General features: G+C 37.6%; 2 protein-coding genes across 7 annotated transcripts; one reads left to right on the top strand and one right to left on the bottom strand.

Moving 5' to 3' along the window:
* Positions 1–429: 429 nt before the first annotated feature.
* frc (UDP-sugar transporter UST74c fringe connection) lies at positions 430–11,765 on the bottom strand. 4 transcript variants are annotated; one of them, XM_022081554.2, is made up of 6 exons: positions 11,633–11,765; positions 8,607–8,672; positions 7,931–8,016; positions 6,216–6,567; positions 5,459–5,588; positions 430–3,968 (listed from the first exon to the last, which is right to left on the bottom strand). In XM_022081554.2, the coding sequence occupies exons 3-6, from the start codon at positions 7,933–7,935 to the stop codon at positions 3,442–3,444; spliced, it is 1,014 nt and encodes a 337-aa protein (XP_021937246.1). In that variant the 5' UTR covers positions 7,936–8,016; positions 8,607–8,672; positions 11,633–11,765; the 3' UTR covers positions 430–3,441. The 4 variants fall into 4 exon arrangements, with proteins under 4 accessions (XP_021937246.1, XP_021937245.1, XP_021937249.1 ...); XM_022081553.2 differs by lacking the exon at positions 11,633–11,765 and adding an exon at positions 9,361–9,534; XM_022081557.2 differs by lacking the exon at positions 7,931–8,016.
* On the top strand, positions 8,996–23,071 carry LOC110838401 (parathyroid hormone/parathyroid hormone-related peptide receptor). Of its 3 annotated transcripts, XM_022081551.2 has the most exons (13): positions 8,996–9,055; positions 9,953–10,090; positions 11,891–11,999; positions 13,458–13,574; positions 14,560–14,675; positions 15,041–15,169; positions 16,502–16,596; positions 18,328–18,496; positions 18,716–18,872; positions 19,492–19,622; positions 20,100–20,191; positions 21,078–21,222; positions 21,714–23,071. In XM_022081551.2, the coding sequence occupies exons 3-13, from the start codon at positions 11,930–11,932 to the stop codon at positions 21,972–21,974; spliced, it is 1,482 nt and encodes a 493-aa protein (XP_021937243.1). In that variant the 5' UTR covers positions 8,996–9,055; positions 9,953–10,090; positions 11,891–11,929; the 3' UTR covers positions 21,975–23,071. The 3 variants fall into 3 exon arrangements, with proteins under 3 accessions (XP_021937243.1, XP_087206287.1, XP_021937244.1); XM_087350161.1 differs by lacking the exons at positions 8,996–9,055; positions 9,953–10,090 and having other exon boundaries at positions 11,845–11,999; XM_022081552.2 differs by lacking the exons at positions 8,996–9,055; positions 9,953–10,090; positions 11,891–11,999 and adding an exon at positions 12,968–13,342.
* Positions 23,072–23,105: the final 34 nt, after the last annotated feature.

Below are 23,105 nucleotides of genomic sequence, written 5' to 3'. Positions count from 1 at the left end.
ATAAAAGCATTTAAACCAGCGCTGAAAAATTATCTTTTATCACAGTTCTATTATGCAGATTTTTTTTGTCCCACTACATGCCATACAGGCGCTTGGGAATAATTTTCTTAAAAAATGATAAAGTATGAAATGAGCTGGTCTTAGACAGGATAGGCGAAGGAAGAAGTCTATGGAAAAATCTTACCAGAAGAAGAGATGGGATGGCGAGACACATTCTGAGGCACCCAGGATGGGTTAATTTGGTGATAAAAGGAACAGATGAACATAAAAATTGTAGGGGGAGACAAAGATTAGAATATGTGACACAGATTTTTGAGGATGTGGGCTGTAAAGAATATGTGGAAATGAAGAGATTGGCGCAAGATGGGTGAAAATGGAGGACTGAATCAAAGCAGTCAGAAGACTGATGACAAACAATACAAATAGATGACTTTGGTTGAAGTGAACTGTATTGCATTGGATCAGGTTATTTTGTAATGATGGGGTTCAACTTTAATGAGGGAATTTTCAACCTACAGGATAAGGTAATCAGTTACAACAATTTAGGGATCTATTACAGTGTACATCAATTTACTTGGCAGTTGCATTGCACAGAGTAATTTTGGCATGGCTCATTATAGCTTGGTACATGCAATGAGTGGCAAAAGATATTCACGGATAAATAATATTCTGCACTGTAGTGTTCGCTCCACTATTACAACAGCACACTGCTCACACTGCATACAACAGAGAAATGTTATATTGGACGGTAGTGCAAAGTGTTATAATAATGATCATCCTTCTTGGCTCACCTTCTGTATGATTCCATGACAAATAACACAGAAAATACCCAAAGTAAAAAGGTATTTGTCATGACACTTTCTGCCAGTAAGTAATTGAGTGATATGGAATGTTATTTTTGTTGAGCCTATTTCATATTTAAAAGAAATTGTCATACACTGTTACATACATATAATAATTAAAATAAAATGCCACTTTCTGTACAATACACAATATTACTGTAACAGTATAATTATCCAACTGTCTCTGTGGCAAATCTTGATGTACTGGACTTGACTTTCAGCCCTGTTTTGCTCTCCTTTCCTATACTTCCAATTCAACTTGTGATTATATTTGGTACTCCAAATTGGGCTAATTCATTCCTAAGATTCTACAAACCAGTACTAACATCTCACATTAATATATTCTTTCTCATATGCATGGGTATTCTATTAATGAACATATAATACTCTACGTTACATTCAATTTACACTTTTTACATCAGTTTGACAAAAATAAAATTACACAAATATTTTCATGTTACAAGTGTTCCTCTAAAACAAACTTCAATCTTACATCTTACAAAAGCATTAAAAATTAGAAATGGCACAAACTTTGTACTGATAGTGCACCACAAGAAGTATACTGGAAAATGGGTAGGCATAAACAACTATGCTATATATACTCTTTCTCAAAACATGTGGCCACCACTGCATGCAATATTCATATACACAATGAATTGCACTACAGGAGTACAATGTGTTTGGAACACTAAAAACTTTTCAGCAGACTTCTAGTGGCACATATACAGTACATTGTCCTCTTTAATTTGCTGAATTCTTGGGCAACAGGATCCAGTCTTTCACAATCATCACTGTTAGCACATTATTCTCGGGTATCTTTTGCAGAAATTCAGTTGTTTCTAATCACTGTGTAAAAGTGCACCAAGTGAACTTTGTATTCCATCCATAATCACTAATAACCTAACATGGAGGATATACACAAACAAAACAATTGCAATTGTACATACACTGGGGATACTGGGAATGACCCGTTTTTCAAGTGCCTGAGCACCGCGGGTGCCAACTTTTCATTGGCTTGATCTGTAGATATTCGGTAGGACTCCTTGGACGAGGGATCGGCCCATCACAAGGCCTCTACCTGTACACAAGACAGCACAATACAGAAAAACGCGGACAAACATTCATGGCTTGAGTGGGATTCGAACCCACGGTCTCAGAGACCAAGCGGCACAAGGCCCACACCTCAGACCGTGCGGCAGTCAGAACTTCAAATGTTAACTTCTCTTTCATTAAATGCCCAGGTTCAGAAATTCCTGATGTCATTCAGCATAAAGATGTATACTTACCATTGCATGAATAACACTGCAAAAAAAACAGCTTATTTAATTTAAATCAGCTGAACCACCTTATGATAATTTAAAGGCTAGAAAGGTTCATTCTTAAATCAACACTGAAATGACACACTTCTACACATATGAACATTTGCTTGTATCAATGTTTACCGCTGGACCACTTATTATTCACCAACAGCACCATGAATTACTGGTATATATATAAAAAAGTTATTCCAGACTACATGGCACTACAATTCACAAGACAACCATCTTCGTACTAAACGCTGTGAGAACTTCAAATCCTACTTATAGCAGTTCTTAGTTATGACTCCCGTGTCTGCATATGGATTGAAACACTGTATGGCAACAGAATGAAGATTACTATGACTGTACAAATGAGTCTAATTCATACATTCCTAAGACAATGGATACAAAGTATCAGACAGGCTTATGAATTATGAAGAAATGTGTTAGGAAAAGGAGAAATACATACATATAAAATAACGCAGATCCAAAGTACCCCACTTAATGGTACCTGCACCTTGTCATGGTGGTGGGGCTTGAGTACTTCAGTGACCCCAAGAGCTATGCTGGTGGTAGCATAGCTACTGGTAGGCCTCCCTAGCCAGATTGGTCGAGGGGGAGAGATCAGACTAAGACAGGTACCCTGATCCTCCAGGTTGGGGGTTGGTCGCAAGGCTAACAACCTTGCACCGTAAAAAGGAAGATGTTTCGAAATCTCGATCAAAGCCTCGGACAGACGGACCTAACAGAGGACCGAATGGAAGAGGAGAATTGAGGAGGCTATGGACCGAATACGGACCGGAGAGCCATAGAAGAAGAAGATCCAAAGTATACTGTCTTACAAACTCACACCTTCACATGCAAAAGACTTTATATTTATTTGCTTGTGTATGAGATACATCATAATTTGAGAAGTAAATATTCAAAAAAAGCTTTTACTTATACCATTTATTCATATTACAATGGAAAAAACTAGTAGGTATCCCAATGAAATATAAAATAAAAAATTTGAGAAGACCAGTAATAATTATTATAAATTATTTAAGACTTTTATTATTTCCCCCATTTCAACTTTGCACCATCATTTCTCACAGCATACACACAACAAAAATCCAGTGTTTTCTGGCTCACAAAATTTTGAGAGTTCATGACATTTGACTCAAACACCTTTGATGTATATGATTCAGAATTATATCAGGAGATATTTCTGAAGCAGAAAAATGTATCCTATACACCAGCAAATATGGCAGGTTATTTATTACTCATACATATTTTCTCTTTTCATAGTTGTACTTAATATGCTAAACAGTAAGAGTTTCTTTTTGTACGGGCTTGTCTGAACGTTTGAACGTGACCCACGAATAAAGTAGACTTCCTGCAACACTAACATTAATACCAGTAAAGTTCACCCATGAGAACACATAATCACCACCAATGACCATACCCAAGTAGGTAATACAAACATTTTTCAAACACCCAATTACTGTTGTTGTAAGTGCAGAGTTGTGCATTGTGCAAAGTATAATTGTGTACGTGAGCAAACATCCCATTATACAAGATCCGGAAAACTGTGCCAAAAAGAAGACATTGTCCCAGCCAGTAAATGCGTATGCACGATCCAGATCTCCAGTGACCCACGCCAAACTGGCCGCAGGCACCAGCATAAACAGCGCGTTGTAGAACATGATCCCATGTTTACCCAGCTCCGCAGAGTCCAGTTTTGACTTCATGCACACACCATTGGCCGCCGTGAATGCGTCGTTCATTAGTACCAGCATATAGCCAAGAGGGCTGAAAGCCAGGTCATTACTAGCTGCAATCATTGCACCTAAAATACAAGCCCATTATTATTACATTACCAATAAAATACTCTAACATCTTGAGCACAGCTTTTCCTTCTCGAAGGTATCACCACCTTGTCGAAGGCAATTTGCCGGGTGAGGGGGCTTGCATGCTCAAACGACCCTTAGGATTTTGTCACAAAAGCCATATCTCAGAATCAAATAATTGGAACAAAATAACAGACGAGCTGAGCCCAAGCCAAGGGACTGACAACCTAGTTTACACTTCTCATGAATTTACTCAGTATTTTGAAACAAATGCTAAGACTGTACATTGATTATGAATTTCTCAACTACTCCATTCATGCTACATGCCCTGCTAATCTCACCCAAATGGATTTCTATCAAACTAATATCAGTTTATCGTCTCTTGATATCGGACGTGCGATACATCACAATATAACTCGATAATGAACATCTAAATGCATACTCCAAATCAAGATGAAGACAGAAAATTAAAAATCAATAAATGCAATGCACAAAAATGTACAATAGTTTTTAAAATGTATGTATTGATAAGCCTGAAGATGATGTGGTAAACATCGAAACATGTCGTCAAAAATCAAAAGCGCTGAAAAGATGTAATATTATACGACACAGAAAGCGCCATAAAATATAAAATAATGCAATTTATATTGTAAATGTTATAAATTTTAAACAACATTATTTTAAAACAAGTTTTGTGTATAGACTGAAAAATAAATATATGTATTAATAATATCAGATAAAAAGAAAAAATTATCAAGTTCATCACAAAATTTTCTCCAGCCTCTTGCTACATCCTGACTGACCTCGGATACACACTACAGTCAGTATAGCGACTAGGCTATGGGATGGACAACCAGGGTTCGATTACTGGCAGGGGCAAGAGATTTTTGTTTCTGCTACCACATTAAGACTGACTCTGGGTCCCACTCAGTATCCTAACCAGCAGGTACTGGGGGTTCTTTCCACAGAAGTAAAGCAGACAGGAAACATAACTGACACTTAACTCTATCTAATACTTAGGTCAAGAAAGAATTGGACTACACCACCAATCCCCCGTACGACATCATAGTACAGTTCTTAGTTAAACAGCAAGGACAATTTTTCCTTTATCTTACTACTGTACCTATCTCACAAGATTCCACTATACTGTACAAGATAAAACCCCACTTAATAGTACCTGCAACTTGTCGTGGTGGTGGGGCTTGAGTACCTCAGTGACCCCAAGAGCTGTGCTGGCGGTAGCATAGCTACTGGTAGGGCCTCCCTAGCCACATTGGTCGAGGAGGAGAGGTCAGACTAAGACAGGTACCCTGGTCCTTCTTGCACCGTAAAAGGAAGATGTTTTGAAACCTCGATCAAAGCCTCGGACAGACGGACCTAACAGAGGACCGAATGGAAGAGGAGAATTGAGGAGGCCATGGATCGAATACGGACCGGAAAGCCATAGAATAATAAGTACAAGATAAAATACAAAACAAACTCTACTCACCAGCAATCATCGTGTATACTGAAAATTGTACTGCAATTGTTGGCCGGATGCCAAGAAAGTACAGTTCTCCTATCATGGTCATTAATATGGAAAACCTCCTCAACACTGTCAACATAGGCAGACTCAGTTCCTGGAAACAATGTAATCTAAATTAAAGCACAAATTCTGCTTAGAAGTGACTGTTGCTTCAAGCCCTTAAACTTTATCATATACAAACAGAGAATTCAAATTCTCATATTAAAGGGCTGCTGGAGTTGCATTACATGGACAATAAAGGCTAATGTGCCTTTCATATTACAGTACTAGTCTTAAGCGTCCCATCCACGTACGAGTCTGGCTCGGCGAGCTTGACTTGTGAGCCGGGTTCAGATATATTTCACCACACATGCATAGCAGACTCGGCTCGTGACACCCTACTCACCCAGCCGGACTCATATATGGATGGGCCCCTTTAGACAATGCAACAAAAATTCCTAGAATTGTTATATTCAAATGCAGCATTCGGACAATTCTGTAACAGATACTCAGCCTCCTAACCGATTATCTTGTGGGGGAAGGGGCACTTTTCAAGGATAAAGCGGACAGAGCACAAAGTTAACCACATACTTCTAATTAGTGCTGATATTTGGAACACCTAGCTGGATATTTACCTTCATTCACTGATAAGGCATCAAGGTGAAATATATATATGTGCCAGAGATAAACACTGCAAATTAGTGCTGTTATGTTGTACCATTACTCATGTTTTACATCTCACCTTGGTTCCACCAAGACCAAACACCAGATTTCCCATATAGATGAATGGGAGTGGCCAGATTTTTCGGAAGACAGAAGAATCAAGATGAGGGAAGCTCAGCAGCCCAAGTCGCTTGCAAACGTACAGTATCATAACTGTAGCTGCCATCTGTCCGATCCCCAAGACTTGGTAAGATGGAAAGTGATAAGTAGTGAGCACAGTCTTGTTGACCACTGTAATGAGGAAGCTAGCTGCCCCATAAAGAGCAGCCGACCCCACGCGCTGGAACATGGAGGAGCCTGCCTCCACTTCTGTGGTACCCATATTTGACTTTCCAACATAAGTGGTGTACGTTCTAACACTCCTGCTGACCCTGTACGTAAAACACGTCTATGTTATCAACTTTCTCACATTTCACCACAAATTTCCCACAATGGGATTTCTGATTGCTTCTGTACTGAGGACTATTTTTAGGTCTTCTGTACAGAATTTTTTAATTTTTAATTCTCTTAACGTTTACATGTTTGACTGTTATTTTCACCACAGTCTAGTTCCAGAAATGTAGTGGGAGAGGGAATTATGTGATCCTCAGACCACAATCCAAATTTTCACAGCCACAAAAACTCCAAATGTCATACAGAATTATGATTCCGAATGCAGGAGCAAAACTCAGTCATTGTTTCAGACCACAAACCCACTCCTAACTATTCTAAAAACTATTTTCATATCAGTATTACTGTATATAAAATAGTTTCATGTATGCTTGCACTCTTTTTAAACAGGCATGAACCTCACAGAAAAAATTCAAATAATGTAACATGTGACATCACATATTTTATATTTACATTCTTGTTCTTAAAGGTATGGCTGGAGGTGAAGAGATGTAAATACAAAAAGGGAAAATTGAAGTAAAGAAATTTGAAGAGGAGGGACAGAAATAAGGGTACAAAAGGAAATATAAGAGGAGAGGAATGACAATATGGACAAAAGAAAGGAATCAGGGATGAATATGTGACAAAAGATAGAAGGAGATAAAGCTATGAAAAGTGGATATAAAAAACTGAGGATGAGATATAAAACCATTCTCCATTGCATTTCACACTAGTGCATGTGTGTGCATATAAATAATAATATATATAATGTCATGCAGGTTCTACTGAGCTCACACAACAAAACTGACCAACTTATTCAAAAGTGATCATGAACACACATGCATACAAAGCTCAAATTAGAGCAAGGAAGGAGAGAAAAAATTTACTATGCTTCTCCTATTTTTTTTTTAAATTTTGAAATAAGTGCACTAATTTCAGCAACTTAAATGCAATTCTGTAGATTTAATTTGCACAATTCATTCTGGAAAGAGACATATTTCTGAACTCACACTCACTTTTCAAAAGAATGTAATAAAACTATAAAATTATTATATAAGTTGTTGTTATTAAAATACTTTTTTATTTATTGTTCTTGTTCTTGTCTTGTGCTGTATCTGTAACTGGCCATTTGACTGTTGATGTAGCACACTCATATTAAAGAATTAAATTGAATTATACTAAAACTATTTTAAAGATTCTGGTCCAAAATTAGGAGAGGAAACTGTGTGTCAAAAATGTAGGTTACATTACAAAGAAAAACAGTCTAACACTTAGACAACAAAATATATTAGAAAACAATACACATAAATGAATGAAGAGGGAAAGAACTGCAAATTTTCTATGCTCATGCATATTACTACTTACCCCATAAAATCCAAAGATGTAAATAATTAATAACAAGAATCGTATCTATTATAAAATGTATTTTGGTCTTATAACTTATTTTCATCCTGTAAGTATGAAAGAATATATATAAAATTAACAAGATCTATCCATGTAATGGCATGCACATATGAGAAGCATGCAATAAATTTCACCCAAACTTTCTCATTACTGTACAAACTACAGCAATGAACTGGAATTCTATCACAGACGTACCCTAAATGTCACTCAAGGATTTCTGCCTTCATACTATGTGCAAGATAACTATATCAGCACACTTAAACCCTCTGAAGCTGAAGTTCATCTAAATAACATTTAAGAATTCAGTCTATACTGCAAAGCAAACAAAACACTTCACCATTATAAATAGGTTAATGCAGTTTAGAGGAAATATTAGCTGTTTATTCTGAGAATCACATAAATCAAGCAAATACAACTGTTAAACCAGGTGGGACATATAAGTCACTACTGGGATTTAATAGGTTAGAGATAAAATATACTTCCTTGTAAATTGAATTCCTTTAAGAATGTTAAGAAATTCAGCTGCAGCATGTAGTTTGTCATGCAAATACCATTCAAATTTAATCAGATTCAGTGCACAAGGAGTCTGTATTCTTCATGTACCACTTTTTGCAAGAAGGTTGTAAAGGTAACTAACCTTGCAATGGATCCAATTCAACCACATATTTTCTTGGGAGAATAACACCAACAAACTGATGGTCATCTAGAAATTGGAGAAAAAATACTGTACAGAACATGACAGAATTTAATAAACAGCACGATGCTACAATGCTGATGAATAAGTGAAATTCTGTATTTAATACCACCTTCTACAAGGATAGGGTAATTAGCAATTTTTAAACCAAACTAAGCAGTCCTGCATTCATTCAGATTGGCATACACCTTGTTAATACCGACCATAATGTTTAAATAAATTCTGACTGTTAAAAACAGGGATGTAATATTAAAATACAGTGTGTAGTTACCATGGATTCTGTAACAAGTTGGCATAGTTATGATCAGGTGAGTATGTAAATAATGCCTGAATTCAAAAACGATAATCAGTGGTCACAACATTGTACTTGAGAGTTAAAAATGTAACTAGAAGTAAGCACAATAATACGGTATTTTATTTTTATAATATTCTAAACCTGTACTAAAATAATAATATTTATTTTTAAAAATTCAGATAATACTTAATCCGCTCTGACAAAGAAGTCAATGTTTATTCGTACAACTATACCGGACCAAATATACGTACAATTATAATGCATTTTAGTATTTTGAGGTCTTCTTTTATATTTCATTCTATACTGCCAGATCGATATTTTAATCACACTAACCCAAAGACAATTTCTACAACAAGATATACTCCAGAGTCTTATCGTCACAGTACCACTTACGTGACCTACCATGCAAAATTACAAGCGCAGAAATAACGAAGTTAAATCAGGCATTCATTTCATATGTCACCGAATGTGTTGTAATATACACTACAAAGCCTTTATTTACAACTCTGCATCTACGACCACACGATCCACCATCACCCGCCAACCATGTTGGACTTACGTCAGAGATGATATCACTATTTCATTTCTTCAATCCCAGGCTGATTATTTTCTGTGACATAGACAATAAAGAATTCCAAGGAGGTTTTACAATTAAGGCGTTGGCACGTTTCTCGTTATGGTCGCTATGGAAACGTCCCTTCGTTTGCACAATGAAATGCAACATATTTCCACGCAACAAAACGTTTTATCTTAAAAATGCCACGCCAAGCAATATAATTATAAAAAATTCACACGTTATGAAGAAACACATCCTTATGGACCAAGTATGGACATTCATGTACATTTTACTTCACTATCTGTCAATAAGAATGGGCCTAAATGCATACTTTATTTTAATGGAGTGACATGGGAGATAACGAAAAATTGCATAGACACAGACGTGTATTAAAGAAACTCAGATTCTGACAAACATTTCATGCTCTATCTTACACAGGTCTACTACGCCACAAATTCTCTGATATGTTTGCGATCTGGAAATGGCCCCTGGTGAAGAGATCATGGTGATCAGACCACAGGGATGATTCTACCCCTACCCCGAAGTGTTCTTTCCTCATTACGTAACATATAAAAGGTATTGCATTCACAAAACTTGACACCAATCCACATATCCTTTGCCTCTTTTTTCGGAAACCAGAAAATAGAATTCTCACATCTGTTCATCAAGATTGCACAATACAGTAAATCTTCAGAAATACGAGTATTTCTTTTGCACATAACGTGCGAAAAAAATCACCGAACATTCAATTCTCCAAAGTTCAAATTAACATGCAAAACAGTTAAATTAAATATTTCCTAACATGCACAATACAATGGTAGCTGTTCTCCAAATTTAAAAACTATTCAATAAATTTCTTACAACAGACGTAAATCCTTTTTAAGTTCCTTTCAAAACTGAGATTGGTATTCAATTTTGGAATGTATGATGTAAATACGAATTCAAGTTTCGGGAAATTTAAGTTTCTGTTTGGGGTTTCACTAAAGTTTTATTTAGGCCAACAGGGTTTCGTTTGAAAAAAAAGAAGAAACATATATACAGATATGCACCTTCCGCTGCTGTGAAAGTTACGTAAATTAGTAACTGGATAGTCAATTTGACATTCAATCACAAGCAACGAGTTTTATTTTTCGTAAAATGAACAGCTGCATCGGTTAAAGCAATTGTATCTCACATTGTCTACGTTTTGAAAGACAGGTGATATATTCATGTTATGGCAAATATTGGTTCATGACCTTAAGAAATAACCCTGGCAGAAGTAAGAAGCTGTTTAAAGAAACTGGATATAATGCACGCAGCTCTTTGTAAATATAATTCACCTCAAAAATACCATCAATCATTTGTGTATGTCACAAAGTTATTGAGTTTATCGCATATTGAGATGGCAGATTTTTATGATCAGTACGACACACCATTAACAAATGCATATTCTGTTACATCACAAAGCAGGTTGGCATGGCGGTACAGTTCAGGACTTCGACTATGGACTCTCCCAGTAGGAATCATAGGCGGGTTAACCCCAAAGTCAACCAATCAATCATAAAACTGAGTCTTGTTGGAGTGCGAGAAGTCATCCCTTGCCAAATTAAACCATTCATGTATACGAAAAGCGTAGCTGGAATTGGTAAATAGTACCTTTAGGGATTTACGCTAATAGTCATATTTATAAACAGGTCATAAGCGCCATTGTTTTGTAGGATGCGAGAAACATAATATGTCTACGTCTGAATGGAAACTAGAAATATCGATAGTATTTTAAGAATTAAGTTCAGTGATAGCAATAAGCCACAGTAATATCCCACTGCTTCCTTCAAGAGAAGAAAAAAATGTCTTTGCAAGGGTCTAATTTTATTATGTGTCTAGTGTTAGTTCCATTTTAGTAGGTATACTTTGAATAGTTTTTAAAATACCTTAACCTTTTATACGAAACTTCATTGTTAAAAATACGTTCCAATATTATTAAATTATATTTACAATATCTTAAACAGTACATATTTTAAAATCGGCCTCATTTCCAATGGCGTAACTCCATTTTAAAATTATAACATGTACTAGCCCTAGATGTCGTAAGTGGTCTCTTCCCTTCAGGATTTCGTACCCAAAGTTCTAAGTTCTTACCTCCCTCATCTCAACCCGTTCCATTTCATCACACTATAATACAATTATCCCACACCCTATAACGTCTGCCCTATATACGAAACTTCTTCGGAGATATAAAACATTCATATATCTGCAGAAAGCAGTAACAGCCTTGTTTGTCACATAAACTCTAGGATGAGACTGCGCAGGTCTGTCACCACAGCAACAGGTGTTGAGCCATGACGTCACAATCCGATCCGCATGGCTCAGGGATTGCTTTGAGGGTTATTTTTGCAGGTTCAGAGGTCAGGCAGCCCAGAGGAGAGACAAACCACCATGCTGGTGTTTCGGCTTCTTTCATCCTTCTTCATGACGCAGGCAGTGCTCGGATGTCTTCCTTCTCGAGGCAGGTTTCTCTTTCTTGTGGCTTACAACACTTAATTAACAAATCTATTCTGAAGGGTTCTGACAATGGTATAATGCAATCTGGATTGTCGGATTTTTGGACTGTGATTGAGATTACCTCATTCTGACGGACCCCCACGGAGAAAATGCCCTCCCCCTCCACCACTCCTGAAAACGAGGTCAGATCCAGTCATCAAAACGTTATCTAATTTTGTAAAATCATACGACGGACGAAGTCCAAAAACCCCAAAATCCAGATTTAATTAAAATTTAAAGTCAAATTGTGACTATATGAATCACATACTTAAATAATCAACAACAAGTCTGCACATTTTATTCTCAGAATAAACAGCGATTATTTCATCAAACAGCATTAACTGATTAACAGTGAAGCGCCGTGCTTTCTTTGCGGTACGTACTGAATTCTTAAACATTGCATAGTTGAACTTCGGCACAAAAGTGTTAAATTAAATTCAGTCCATTAAAATTACTTAAATTAAGTTTATCGTGAAATGATTCTTAGATAATTGTAATGAGAATTTCGCAGTTTAAACAGAGAATACGGTCTATTTAAAATGTGGTTTGGACGTTAATGGAGCATGCATGTTGTATTATCGTTCATTTTCCCTTGCTTCTGAAGTGTGTATATTAGGTGAAAAGCATTTCTCCATAAATCTACATCGCATTCATCATATTCACGTGTTTGTTTTTCTCTATAGTTTCATTTTTTATTCTTGTTATTCTTCGTTTATTTAACAAACCTTTGAATAGATAAAGTCAAGCCTAATCTAACGCCAAATGTTAGGAACATCAGTGAATAGTGAATTAAAAACTATTTTAAAGGCTTATTCGTAGCCTAATTTAAGCTATTATCTCAGGATTTTCCTGGGGGTACAATTTTTAATAAATAAAGTATATTCTTATTTTTAATAAATTCAATAGGTATGAATTACAAGTTAAAAGTGCTCAAGAAAGTATCTTAATCGAGGACAAACGAAGAAAGTAAGGAATGGAGAACAGTACACAACGAGGAACTTCGTAACTTGTACAACTCACCTGAAAGTGCTTGATAGTGTAATCCAGGAGTCTTAGGTCTGATGGCAAGACAAGAAGTGCATACATAATTTTGGCAATAAAACCAAAGAAAGCGACTGACTCATTTGATGTACATGTAAAGAACCAAATTCACAGCACATACCTACTATTAGATTGATGATGTAATGCTGATAGTCGTACGTGACCGGCATATAATACGAAATGAAATACATGTGTGAGCAGTTTGTAATATCAAAATAAAATCATCTAGGACCCAGACATAGGAGAGGATATAAGATTATTCCAGAGGTACGTAATCCCTCCATATAAACATTGTCGCTCTTCGATGGTCAATGCCATCACAATTTTTTTGTGGCATAATTTTCAACCACAATTTAGAAAAGAAAATTCACGTGAATTTCAGAACGCAAGGAGATTACACCAGCAGAACTGCTGCAGATATTCATAGACAACCAGAATCGACGACTGGAATTCGAGAAGAAACAATGCACTGGTGCACAAAGAAGCCGAAACTCGCCAGGTTAGTACCACACGCTTTCAACCTTTAAAATTAAATTTTTGTTCTCGGTAACAAGCCACGAAACCCATGTTCAATTTCTCAACAAATAAACTTCAATGAAGTCAAAAAAAGTGACAGTGGAACCACGGTTCCGGAGAATTTGACGTAAATACGTCTATACGGAAAGGAAGTTTATATATTGGCTTTATTCTAAATATTTCCTTTATACCCGCTTTAAAAGTGAGTAAAGTTTGATTAAGACATTGCTTATTCAACTTGAATTAGTTACGCTTAAGATGGCTCTGTGGTAGCTGAATGTAATGAAATGTAATGTATTGTAATGTAAGGTAAGGTAAGGTAAGGTAAGGTAAGGTAAGGTAATGTAATGTTTTATAGGTAATAACAATGCCGAGTAAACAGATGACGTTTCCTAGGTAACATAACAATGAAGTTACACTTTTTAGTTTCCCTTTTTCGTAACACTATTTCGTAGCACATTTTTGCCGAATGACACTGACCCTAAAATATAGACGTATTTACGTCAAAAACACAAAACAATGATATTTTAAGTGTTGGAAGTATCCACACCGTCCAGCGATGCATATCGACACTCAGCTCCGAAGGTCAGCCGAAACAGTTTATGATCTGCAAGATTATTGTGTCACAGAAACGGATCATGTCGATTTGTTTTTCTTTTTGAACAGGGGACTCGGGAAATGTATCCCTAAACCCATTCTGGCAAGTTAAGTAGGAACTACTCGTATATGCCAGGTAGTGTACGACAATGAACGTTCGCTGGACTTGTAAAAAAAGACATCCTTGCACTACGACTGTTAGAAGACAAGTGACAAACTGGCACGAGCACGTTAAGACATGACGTGGCCTTCGTGGGCCCTTGTATAGCCACAGCGATATTAAGCTAATAAGATAAATTGTATTGAATTGCAACCATCAAAACACATTTTAATGAGTTACGTGACTTTTCAATCACACCGTATTTTTCTAGAGAATTCAACATACTGTGACGTCATGTGGGACGGCGTGATGTGCTGGAAGCCTGCAGCCCCTGGCACTATAGTGACACAATCATGTCCTGACTACGTCATACGGTTCGTCTCCGAGGTTTGTAGTACAGAGATCTCAAGTTAGAGGCGTCTTTACAATGGACCAAATGTATTAAACACGCAACTACAATTAATGACAGTGTAAACAAGGGGTTCTCAACGTGAGGTCCGCAAATGTATTTTGTGCGACTGAGTATTGTGCTTATAATACAGAGTCATTCTGAATGATGAAAAATAGTTACCCCACATCAACACTTTTTGTTAATATCGTCAGTATTTGGCAGAAGACCTACTAATCCCGGGGGGGGGGGGGGGTACTGAAGTAGGACGACATAATTTAGAAGAATTTTTAATAAATTGCCATGGCTATTGAATAAACTGTATTTAGTTATAATCTTGAGGCCACACCTGTATCTTTCGAAGGGCGCCGCTGTGAGACAGTGTTCAGACAACGGTTCCTGGTCCTTGGACAACGGGAATGGATGCACCCCACAACAAAATGCAACCCACGTTGTTCGTATCGGCCCCATCGAGGATTCCGTTTTGCTGAAGGTCAGTTTTTTCTGTGTTATCTTATCGTGTGTAGGCAGACCTTCCGAGGGGTTAGTCCCATCGAATGAATATTTTCCTGTTTAAATAACTGCTTAAAAACTGATCATTAGTCAAAGCCCTGAAGAATTCAGTCCGTACCGCAAAGAAAACAACACTTATAAAGATAACATAGTCAATAGTGTCACGGGAATAACAGCTGTATATTCTGAGACCATACGAAACACATACAAACAAAATACAAAAGTTATTGATTGTTAAAGCAGATGGCACATTGGACTTTGAAAGGTAGCAGAATTATAGGAAGGAATTGGGGGGGGGGACACACGTTCAAAACAAATAACACGAAGCAGAGTCGTTCACAACAAGCTGATAGTAGCTCAGATAATCAAAAAATTCTCCGCTATTTAACGGAACCCGAAGGTTCATCGCCGTGCTCACAACAGCCCGCCACCGGTCCCTATCTTGTGCTACATGAATCCAGTCCACAATCCTGCTTGCATTTTAACATTATAATCCCATCTACGCCTAGGTCTTTCATTGACCTCTTCCCTTCACGTTTTACAGTCAAAATTGTGCAAGCATTTCTAATATCCCCCAAGCGTACTACATGCCCCACCCATCTCATGTTCCTTGATTTTATCATCCTATCAAAATCCGATAAAGATAATAAATTATGAAACCTCGCTGAAATGTCACTGAACGTCGTGGTTCGCGTTCGGGAGGTCCCGGATTCAAGTCTCAGCCGGGAGACGGGCTATCCTGACGGAGTTTTCGTGGTTTTCCTCAGTTATTCCAGACAAATGTCGGGATAGTACCTTAAATTACTGCTTCCTTCCATATCTATTCTAATTCATTATTCATTATAATCTTTTCATTCTACGCTAGCCTGAGCTTCTGAAAAGCGTCGTTAAATAAGCTGTAAATAAATAAATAATGTAATGCGTTAGTGGTTTCGTATGTCAGGATACTTAAAGATCCCTTATTATGTAAAAAAGTGCATGCAGTATTAAGCTACTGAGGACGAAATTATCTTGACGAATAGCATGCATGAGGAAACTAATTTTACGTAAAATCTGAAGGCAATATTGTCACTTCAGAGAAGAAGTCGTAAATGAAAGGATAATATTAAAATACGTACATTGGATAAACACTGTATAAAAGCGTAGATGATGCCTCTTAAAATGGGTCATAAGGCAGGTTTATGAGCATTTCGTGACAAGTTTTCGAGTTCCACTAAAGCAGAGAATTTCCTGACTAACGCGAATAATAAGTATCTTTTTTGAGAAAGACAGTGGGCCTTGGGGTGAGTAAAATTATATTTTGTGTTCACAGAGATGGATGCCAGTACTTAAGATTGTGTCACAAGTGGGTTACAGTGTTTCCATGGTAACACTTGCCATCGCATTCTTCATACTCAGCACCGTGAAGTAAGTCCATCAACAGATGTGGAAGTGGCTTACGAAAAACTGGGACAAAAACTTCTGAGATTTGAGGTTTCCACGGTGACAAGAATGATAATCTTCTTCTGGGTTTTGGCACCGTGCAGACTCGTACCTACGAGTCTGCACGGCGCAAACATCCGTAAGATCATCATCATCATTATCTTCATCCTCTACTTCGTATCTGAAGTACACGAATATCAAAACTAAAGAGGAAATGTAAATCGTAGGTATTTACATCCAAGGTAACAAAATCCAGAAATCATCATCATCAGAAAACGTCTTTAAGATTTGCAGTACCTCATCAGTTTTGTAGCTCATTTATTGCAGATATAACAGTAGAGATACTATTCTGTTATTACAATCAAAGCTCGGTGCAGATGTAACACAACTCAGAAGTACAGATGTACTTTTCTTACCAAGTGTTTCGTTAGATGTAAATAATATACAAATGGTCATACAAAAGCTATATAACTTGATGATTTGTGTAGGCCTACCGTAAGCAATCTTATATAATCAATATTTATTTGTTCCATACTCCTTTTATTTTCGAAATACGATTACATTTAATCGAAATAATCAAAAACGAAATTATTCACCCGATAACGTCTAGTGCAGACAATGCCAAATTTCGTCAAAATCCATTGAGTATACTTTAGCAGAAGAAGTTAAGGAAATAAAATGCAATATCATAAAGCAAAAGGTGATTCTGAGCTTCAGCAACATGCCATGAAGGTGTATGGGGACTTGGAGGTGATGCTCCACGCATCCTAAATATCGGCGGTGGATGTAGGTGATCTATCATTTTCATGCCCCATCAAATTTACGCCCGACACCCACGAATCGATAGCTGGGTGGGCACCATAGTCGATCTGAGAAAGATGACTCTTCCTGGGAACTGAACTCCGGTCTTCAGGCCAGCAGCCGTTCCGTTTAACGGCTCAAATCGCAGCGGCGTCTAAATCTTCCACCTGCTTTAACGATCTGTAACTCCACAATTTGCTCACAGAATCTATTTATGGGTCTGGCATGATTGTGAGAGTAAACAGTGAATTGCAAACAACATTAACAAGTAGATTTTGTGATGGTGAAGTACTGTGTTTTATTTCAGGCACGGCCTGAACCTTTAAATGCTATTTGGATAAAATTCAAAATAAATCAACAGCACTGTTAGAGGACTACCGTCAAGGTTGGCGTATTTCAATGCAGGACTGCTGGCTGGAAGACAGTACGCATCAGGAAGGTCCTGCGACCGGCGAACCCGATCAAAGGTTTTCCTCGGTCCTAGAGCAAATGTTCAGTTGGTTTCTAAATTACACGTTATACTTCATGCCTCTCATGCAGTCCTCCCAGCCCTAACACCAAAATTTCGCCCTAAATTAGATGCCTTCCCCATGCTAACATAATTTCACCAAATTCTACCCCCTCCCAAAGTTAATATAAAAATTCTTATAAAATTCAGTAAGACCCCTGTACCTTCTCCGCTTCAGAACGCTTTACAATCTCTTATTTTCCTCTCTTTACCAGGAGGACGAACGGGCACTGCTTGGGAACCTCCATAGCGCTTCTCACCAATCTCCGCCTTCTCTTCTCTGACATTAATTCATGCATTCATTTGCGTGTAACAGGGTTTATAATGAGAGTCTGTACCAAATTATCCTCTGGTTATGCCCGCTGTTTGTCGCTGCAAATTACTGTCGTGGTTTTCTTTTCCCCCAGAAAGTTGCGCTGCCCGCGAAACATGCTGCATCTTCATCTGTTTCTGTCCTTCATCATGAGAGCTTTCATCACGCTACTGATCGACATTCTCTTCGTGAAAGGTGTCGGACTTTCCAAGGACGTGGAAGTTGATGAAGGTGGTTTGGTGGACTTCAAGACGGACAGAAATGTGAGTTCGTAACAAAGGTAGTCTTGGCAACATATGGCGACAATCCACCATTTCAACCACTGGTTCTGGAACTAAGTTCTGCCGTGGCCACAGTGACTTTTAATAAAATGTTTGTGTGGATGTTCCAAAATATAGAGTTTCTTAAGATAGAAACAAAATTTTTCCACACGCCTCTCTCCGATACAGAGTAAAGTACATGAGAGTCTTCTGTTTAAACAGAACTGGGAGTGCAAGGCTTTGACATCAATCAGCAACTACTGCATAATGGCAAACTACTTCTGGATTCTGATGGAGGGGCTGTATCTACATAACCTCATTTTCCTCGCTCTGTCCTCTGACACAAGCGCCATCATTCTCTACGTCGTCCTTGGATGGGGTGCGTGCTATATTATGAAAGTGTTTCCCAAACTTTAATATTCGCCTTTTTTGGGGATCTCCGCATTATCCACGTATCAGAATCAGTTAACTCACAAACGGGCAAACCACATTACGATAAGTTCCTGGTACGAACTAAATAAAGGTTATGAGGCAACCTAAAAAATGCGAGTTTATCAGAATTAAATAATTTGTTTTATTTACTTTATATTAGAGCTATCTGACAGCAAACAAAAGAATCCTGAAACAGAGTCTTTTCAAAGTCCTTGTGTAACAACGACTACTTCCTTAAACAGGGTCAACCAGCTGATCTTTGTAATGGTAAAATGTTGTTTTCTTTGCGGTGCGGACTGAATTCTCAAATATTTATATACGATCTTTCGCTTTGAAGGCGCATATAAACACACAGCAACAGGACCCTATCTTATAAGTTTCAAAGGGGCCATGTTCATATGTAAACTGAACATAAACATGTTTGTAAAATTTCCTTAAAAACAAATAAGCATGATTTTTCAGTACTATAAAAAATGTTTTGTTTTTTCTGAACATTTAGGGCTCAATCCCCTATATGTTGTCAATCTTGGCACACGCCAGTTACTGAGTTACTTTTACCAAAACAGGGCTGCCAGTGCTGTTCGTGGTTCTGTGGGTCGTAGCGCGGCTGAAACTTGAAGATACCATGTGCTGGACCACACACGACAACCAACACGTGTTCCTGCTTATTAGGCTTCCCGTCATCACATCCGTTCTTGTAAGATATTAATACAGTGCTCAGCCGTCAACATTTGATTACATTGCATTTTACAAAAAATCATAAATTAAATTAAATTAGATTTTATAATATTTCTTAAAGGTGATAAATCATATAAACATTTTGACGTAAAATACACAACTAATTTCAGCTAATTTTTATTGCAATAGTTACTGTCCTTTTTTTCAGAAACTACAAAGATTAATAATTTCTGGCTTGATGTAAAATACATATCTAATTTTGATTTACTATTTTATTTGAAATAATATTTGTGGGTATTCAAAAAATACAAAAATTAGTAATCTCTAACTTCAGGCTATGCAACACTGGGCAACAAATGAACACCACAGCCAATGAAAGTATCTTTCCTCAAGGAAATCAAGCAGGCTAAAAAATACACTAATAGAATTTAATGTTAAGTTATATTTATTTAACATTTATTTTCTCCATATATTAATACATTTCTGTCCTCTACAGCTTAGTTTCGCATTGTTTGTGAACATCGTTCGAGTTTTGCTGGTGAAAATGAAATCCAACGTCTGCCTACAGCGGAGAAAATGGCGTTACAGGTCTGTAACTTTGAATATTCCATTTATATTATTACCATTCCACCACCGAAGAAAGTCCTCTATTAGGGGGAACCAACCTGCTTTACAAGGGCCACATTCGACAAATATTTCAAAATGAGTAAACAGAACGTTATAAACAAGTAACTCTAATTTGAAAATTTGGGTATACAGACATCTAGAAAAATTAAAATTTTCTGAATTGCGATATTTGGTGGATGAAGCTGGTAATTTACGTCATTATATAATTAGAATCGTTACTATTTACACAGGGAACAGATTGTTGCTGCGATAGTTTTACGGATTTCACAACGAAATCTCCTTAAAATTAATTGTAAATTTTCAAAATTTTAAGATATCAAAAACCAATTTGTGAGCCAATCATTTCAAGAAATATGACACATTAAACGGAGGGAATTACTTTTCGACGACCGCTACGTTTATGGAAGAGTCCTGAGGACTTAAGTACATAAAAGTGACGCGGAAGTAACAGGCCGGAAAATATTACATAAAGGAGGGAGAGATGGACAGGGCATACAAATTCGTACATGTTACTCGGCAGACCTGCTCATGTAGAGAAGAGAAAATTTTGAAGTCCTACAAATGCACGGGGAGAATATTAAAAACTGATCTGAAATAATTAAAGTGTGACGACATGAACTAACTTCATCTACCCCAGAGCGAGGCCCAACATAAAGCTCTTGTAAACATAACAAAATAACATTCAGGTGTCATAATAGGTGAAACATTTCTTGGCCAGCTGAGCGACTATCAGCTTCTCACGAATGGCTCTGCTTTCATGGAGATAGTCACTATTTTACGTCGACATTCCGTTTCGCTTCAAAGGGGAGGAATATTAGCTGCTACAAATCTTCACTTTTCCTTTTAGGCGATGGGCCAAATCGACACTAGTTCTCGTGCCCCTGTTCGGCGTTCACTACGTTCTGTTCATCTGGATGTCTCCCAGTCAGCAGGTCAATGAGACCCTGGAGATTGTGTGCCTCTTCTGTGATCAGCTGTTCGCATCTCTACAGGTCAGCACAGGTGCAGAAGCGTATTTCTGAGTCTTTTATATTTTGGAACTTGGTGGCAATTATATAATAATACAGCTCACAACGAAGAACTGTATTCACGATGAAGTGTAGGATGATTTCCGCAACCTTTCTTCACTTAGTAATCAATGTTTAACCTCAAATTGTTTTAACATAATTATTAACTTATTTTACTGGTGTACATAAACCGACGACGTAAATATTATAACGTAAAGTAATAGACAGGACTATTTAAATCTGCGAGTCCGTAAGCATCCTTTCACATTCGAAATTACCAAAAAGATATCGATTGAATTTGGAATTGGTGTGCACTAAAATTTGTCTGGCTAATTTAATTTTAGTATCCATCCATTTAAATATCCACTTCATATGAAGATGAAATGTAATGTAAGTTTTAAAAAGGGAGCATGTAGAAACAATACATTTGTCACAAAGTAATCGAATAACCAACCAGAGATACTCTTATGTTTCAGGGCTTCTTTGTGTCGCTACTGTATTGTTTGCTGAACTCAGAAGTTCGGGCCGAAGTTGTTCGCAAGTGGAGGTCGTACAGACACAAGAACGAGCAACCTAAGAGGGGATCAGCGCAGAGTCTACCACTCGGTCTACACTCAACGTTCACTGTGTCCAGAATGTACAACGGCGGTAGGGGACGATTAGAATCCTTGAGCACTGCTTCCGGAGTCGTGGCCCCACAAACGTTTGGACAAGACATTATTTCGGCCGTGCCATAGCTCATGTGGTTAGTCGCCGGCTTCCACAGTTGCTCTGCAGTCACTCATACATCTGGGGGTGGACAAAGGGCCCGTTAAAGGCTCAGTTACACAGATAGTCTCACCCCATTGCAACAACAACACGATATTAATTCAGTTTCAAATTTCTTACAAGACCTCAAAGCCGATCTAAATTCATGCGATTAAACTCGGGCATTACCATGGCGACAGCATACTTGGGTACCAGCAGACAAAATGCATCTGCCCTGCAAGCTAAAGCCTCTAGGAAACAAAAACAAACATGGCGAACGCCTTCTCGAAATCCCGCATTGAAGATTCCGCAGGAAACTGAGTGACCAAATCGTAGCCTTCACAAAATGGACTTGCATTGCAGAAGGAGGTCTGAAGCAGATTTAATAAAACTGCACGCAGAACACATGCCCCTCCAGTTCTAAAACTGTCGACTGTCAGAAAAGAAAGTCTATTACAAGAACTGATTTAGGATGACAGAAGGATTTACCCAAAACTTATGAAGAGATGCCAGACATCCTCAGATGTTACGTGTAGGAAATGTTTACACATTTACAATGGAATGAACGAGATTCAAGCCACGGTCACGAAAGTGTTCATGAAAGACTTTTGTTGTTGTAATTTGTACTATATTCCGCGTAGTTGATGCACAAATAGTGTAAAAGAAGAGACTCATAAAATCTAAACACACCTATCACACTTCGGTGTTACTGGTATCATCACACTTTGATTTATTAAATGATTAACAATTTCGACGTACAATTCATCTCCTCTGTTATGTGACACAACATGTTCCTTTCAAGCGTAATAAATATCTGATACAGGATGTATTTTATTTTCATAGTCGGACTCGGCGTCGTAAGGCTGACGGCATTGTCGGCGGCAAATGCACGTGGCACTGACGCTGCTCCATCTTCGACACTCGGTCCCACGATAAAATAGAATGACCCTGTAAAGCTCGAGCTATATCGTACGGACACCAATTTTGATTTGAAGGGTGACTTGTGTATAAACTGATACGATATCGTAAATGTTATTCACTGTAGAGTTTATGTATGCAATAAATGTTTCATCACCTTGCTCATAAACTGTGGTAAAAGCGTGCTGTAATAAATGAAGTAA

This window comes from Zootermopsis nevadensis, unplaced genomic scaffold, assembly GCF_977971745.1.
Source record: "Zootermopsis nevadensis isolate Lab colony 2312 unplaced genomic scaffold, Znev_1.0 Znev_ptg000017l, whole genome shotgun sequence".
In the NCBI taxonomy this organism is placed as follows: Eukaryota; Metazoa; Arthropoda; class Insecta; order Blattodea; family Termopsidae; genus Zootermopsis; species Zootermopsis nevadensis.
The sequence above is the reverse complement of the archived record's forward strand: the minus strand, read 5'-3'. Positions and strand labels throughout refer to the sequence as shown.

What these genes read in the sequence shown, in the direction of transcription:
- LOC110838401 (XM_022081551.2), top strand. Translation starts at nt 11,930, where the DNA reads ATGCTGGTGTTTCGGCTTCTTTCATCCTTCTTCATGACGCAGGCAGTG. An exon ending in TTCATACTCAGCACCGTGAA is followed by an intron (nt 16,597 to 18,327) that starts GTAAGTCCATCA and finishes CTTTTCCCCCAG; the next exon opens with AAAGTTGCGCTGCCCGCGAA. An exon ending in CTACGTCGTCCTTGGATGGG is followed by an intron (nt 18,873 to 19,491) that starts GTGCGTGCTATA and finishes TTACCAAAACAG; the next exon opens with GGCTGCCAGTGCTGTTCGTG.
- frc (XM_022081554.2), bottom strand. An exon ending in TTGGTCTTGGTGGAACCAAG is followed by an intron (nt 5,589 to 6,215) that starts GTGAGATGTAAA and finishes CATTGTTTCCAG; the next exon opens with GAACTGAGTCTGCCTATGTT. An exon ending in AGTATACACGATGATTGCTG is followed by an intron (nt 3,969 to 5,458) that starts GTGAGTAGAGTT and finishes CTTGTATTTTAG; the next exon opens with GTGCAATGATTGCAGCTAGT.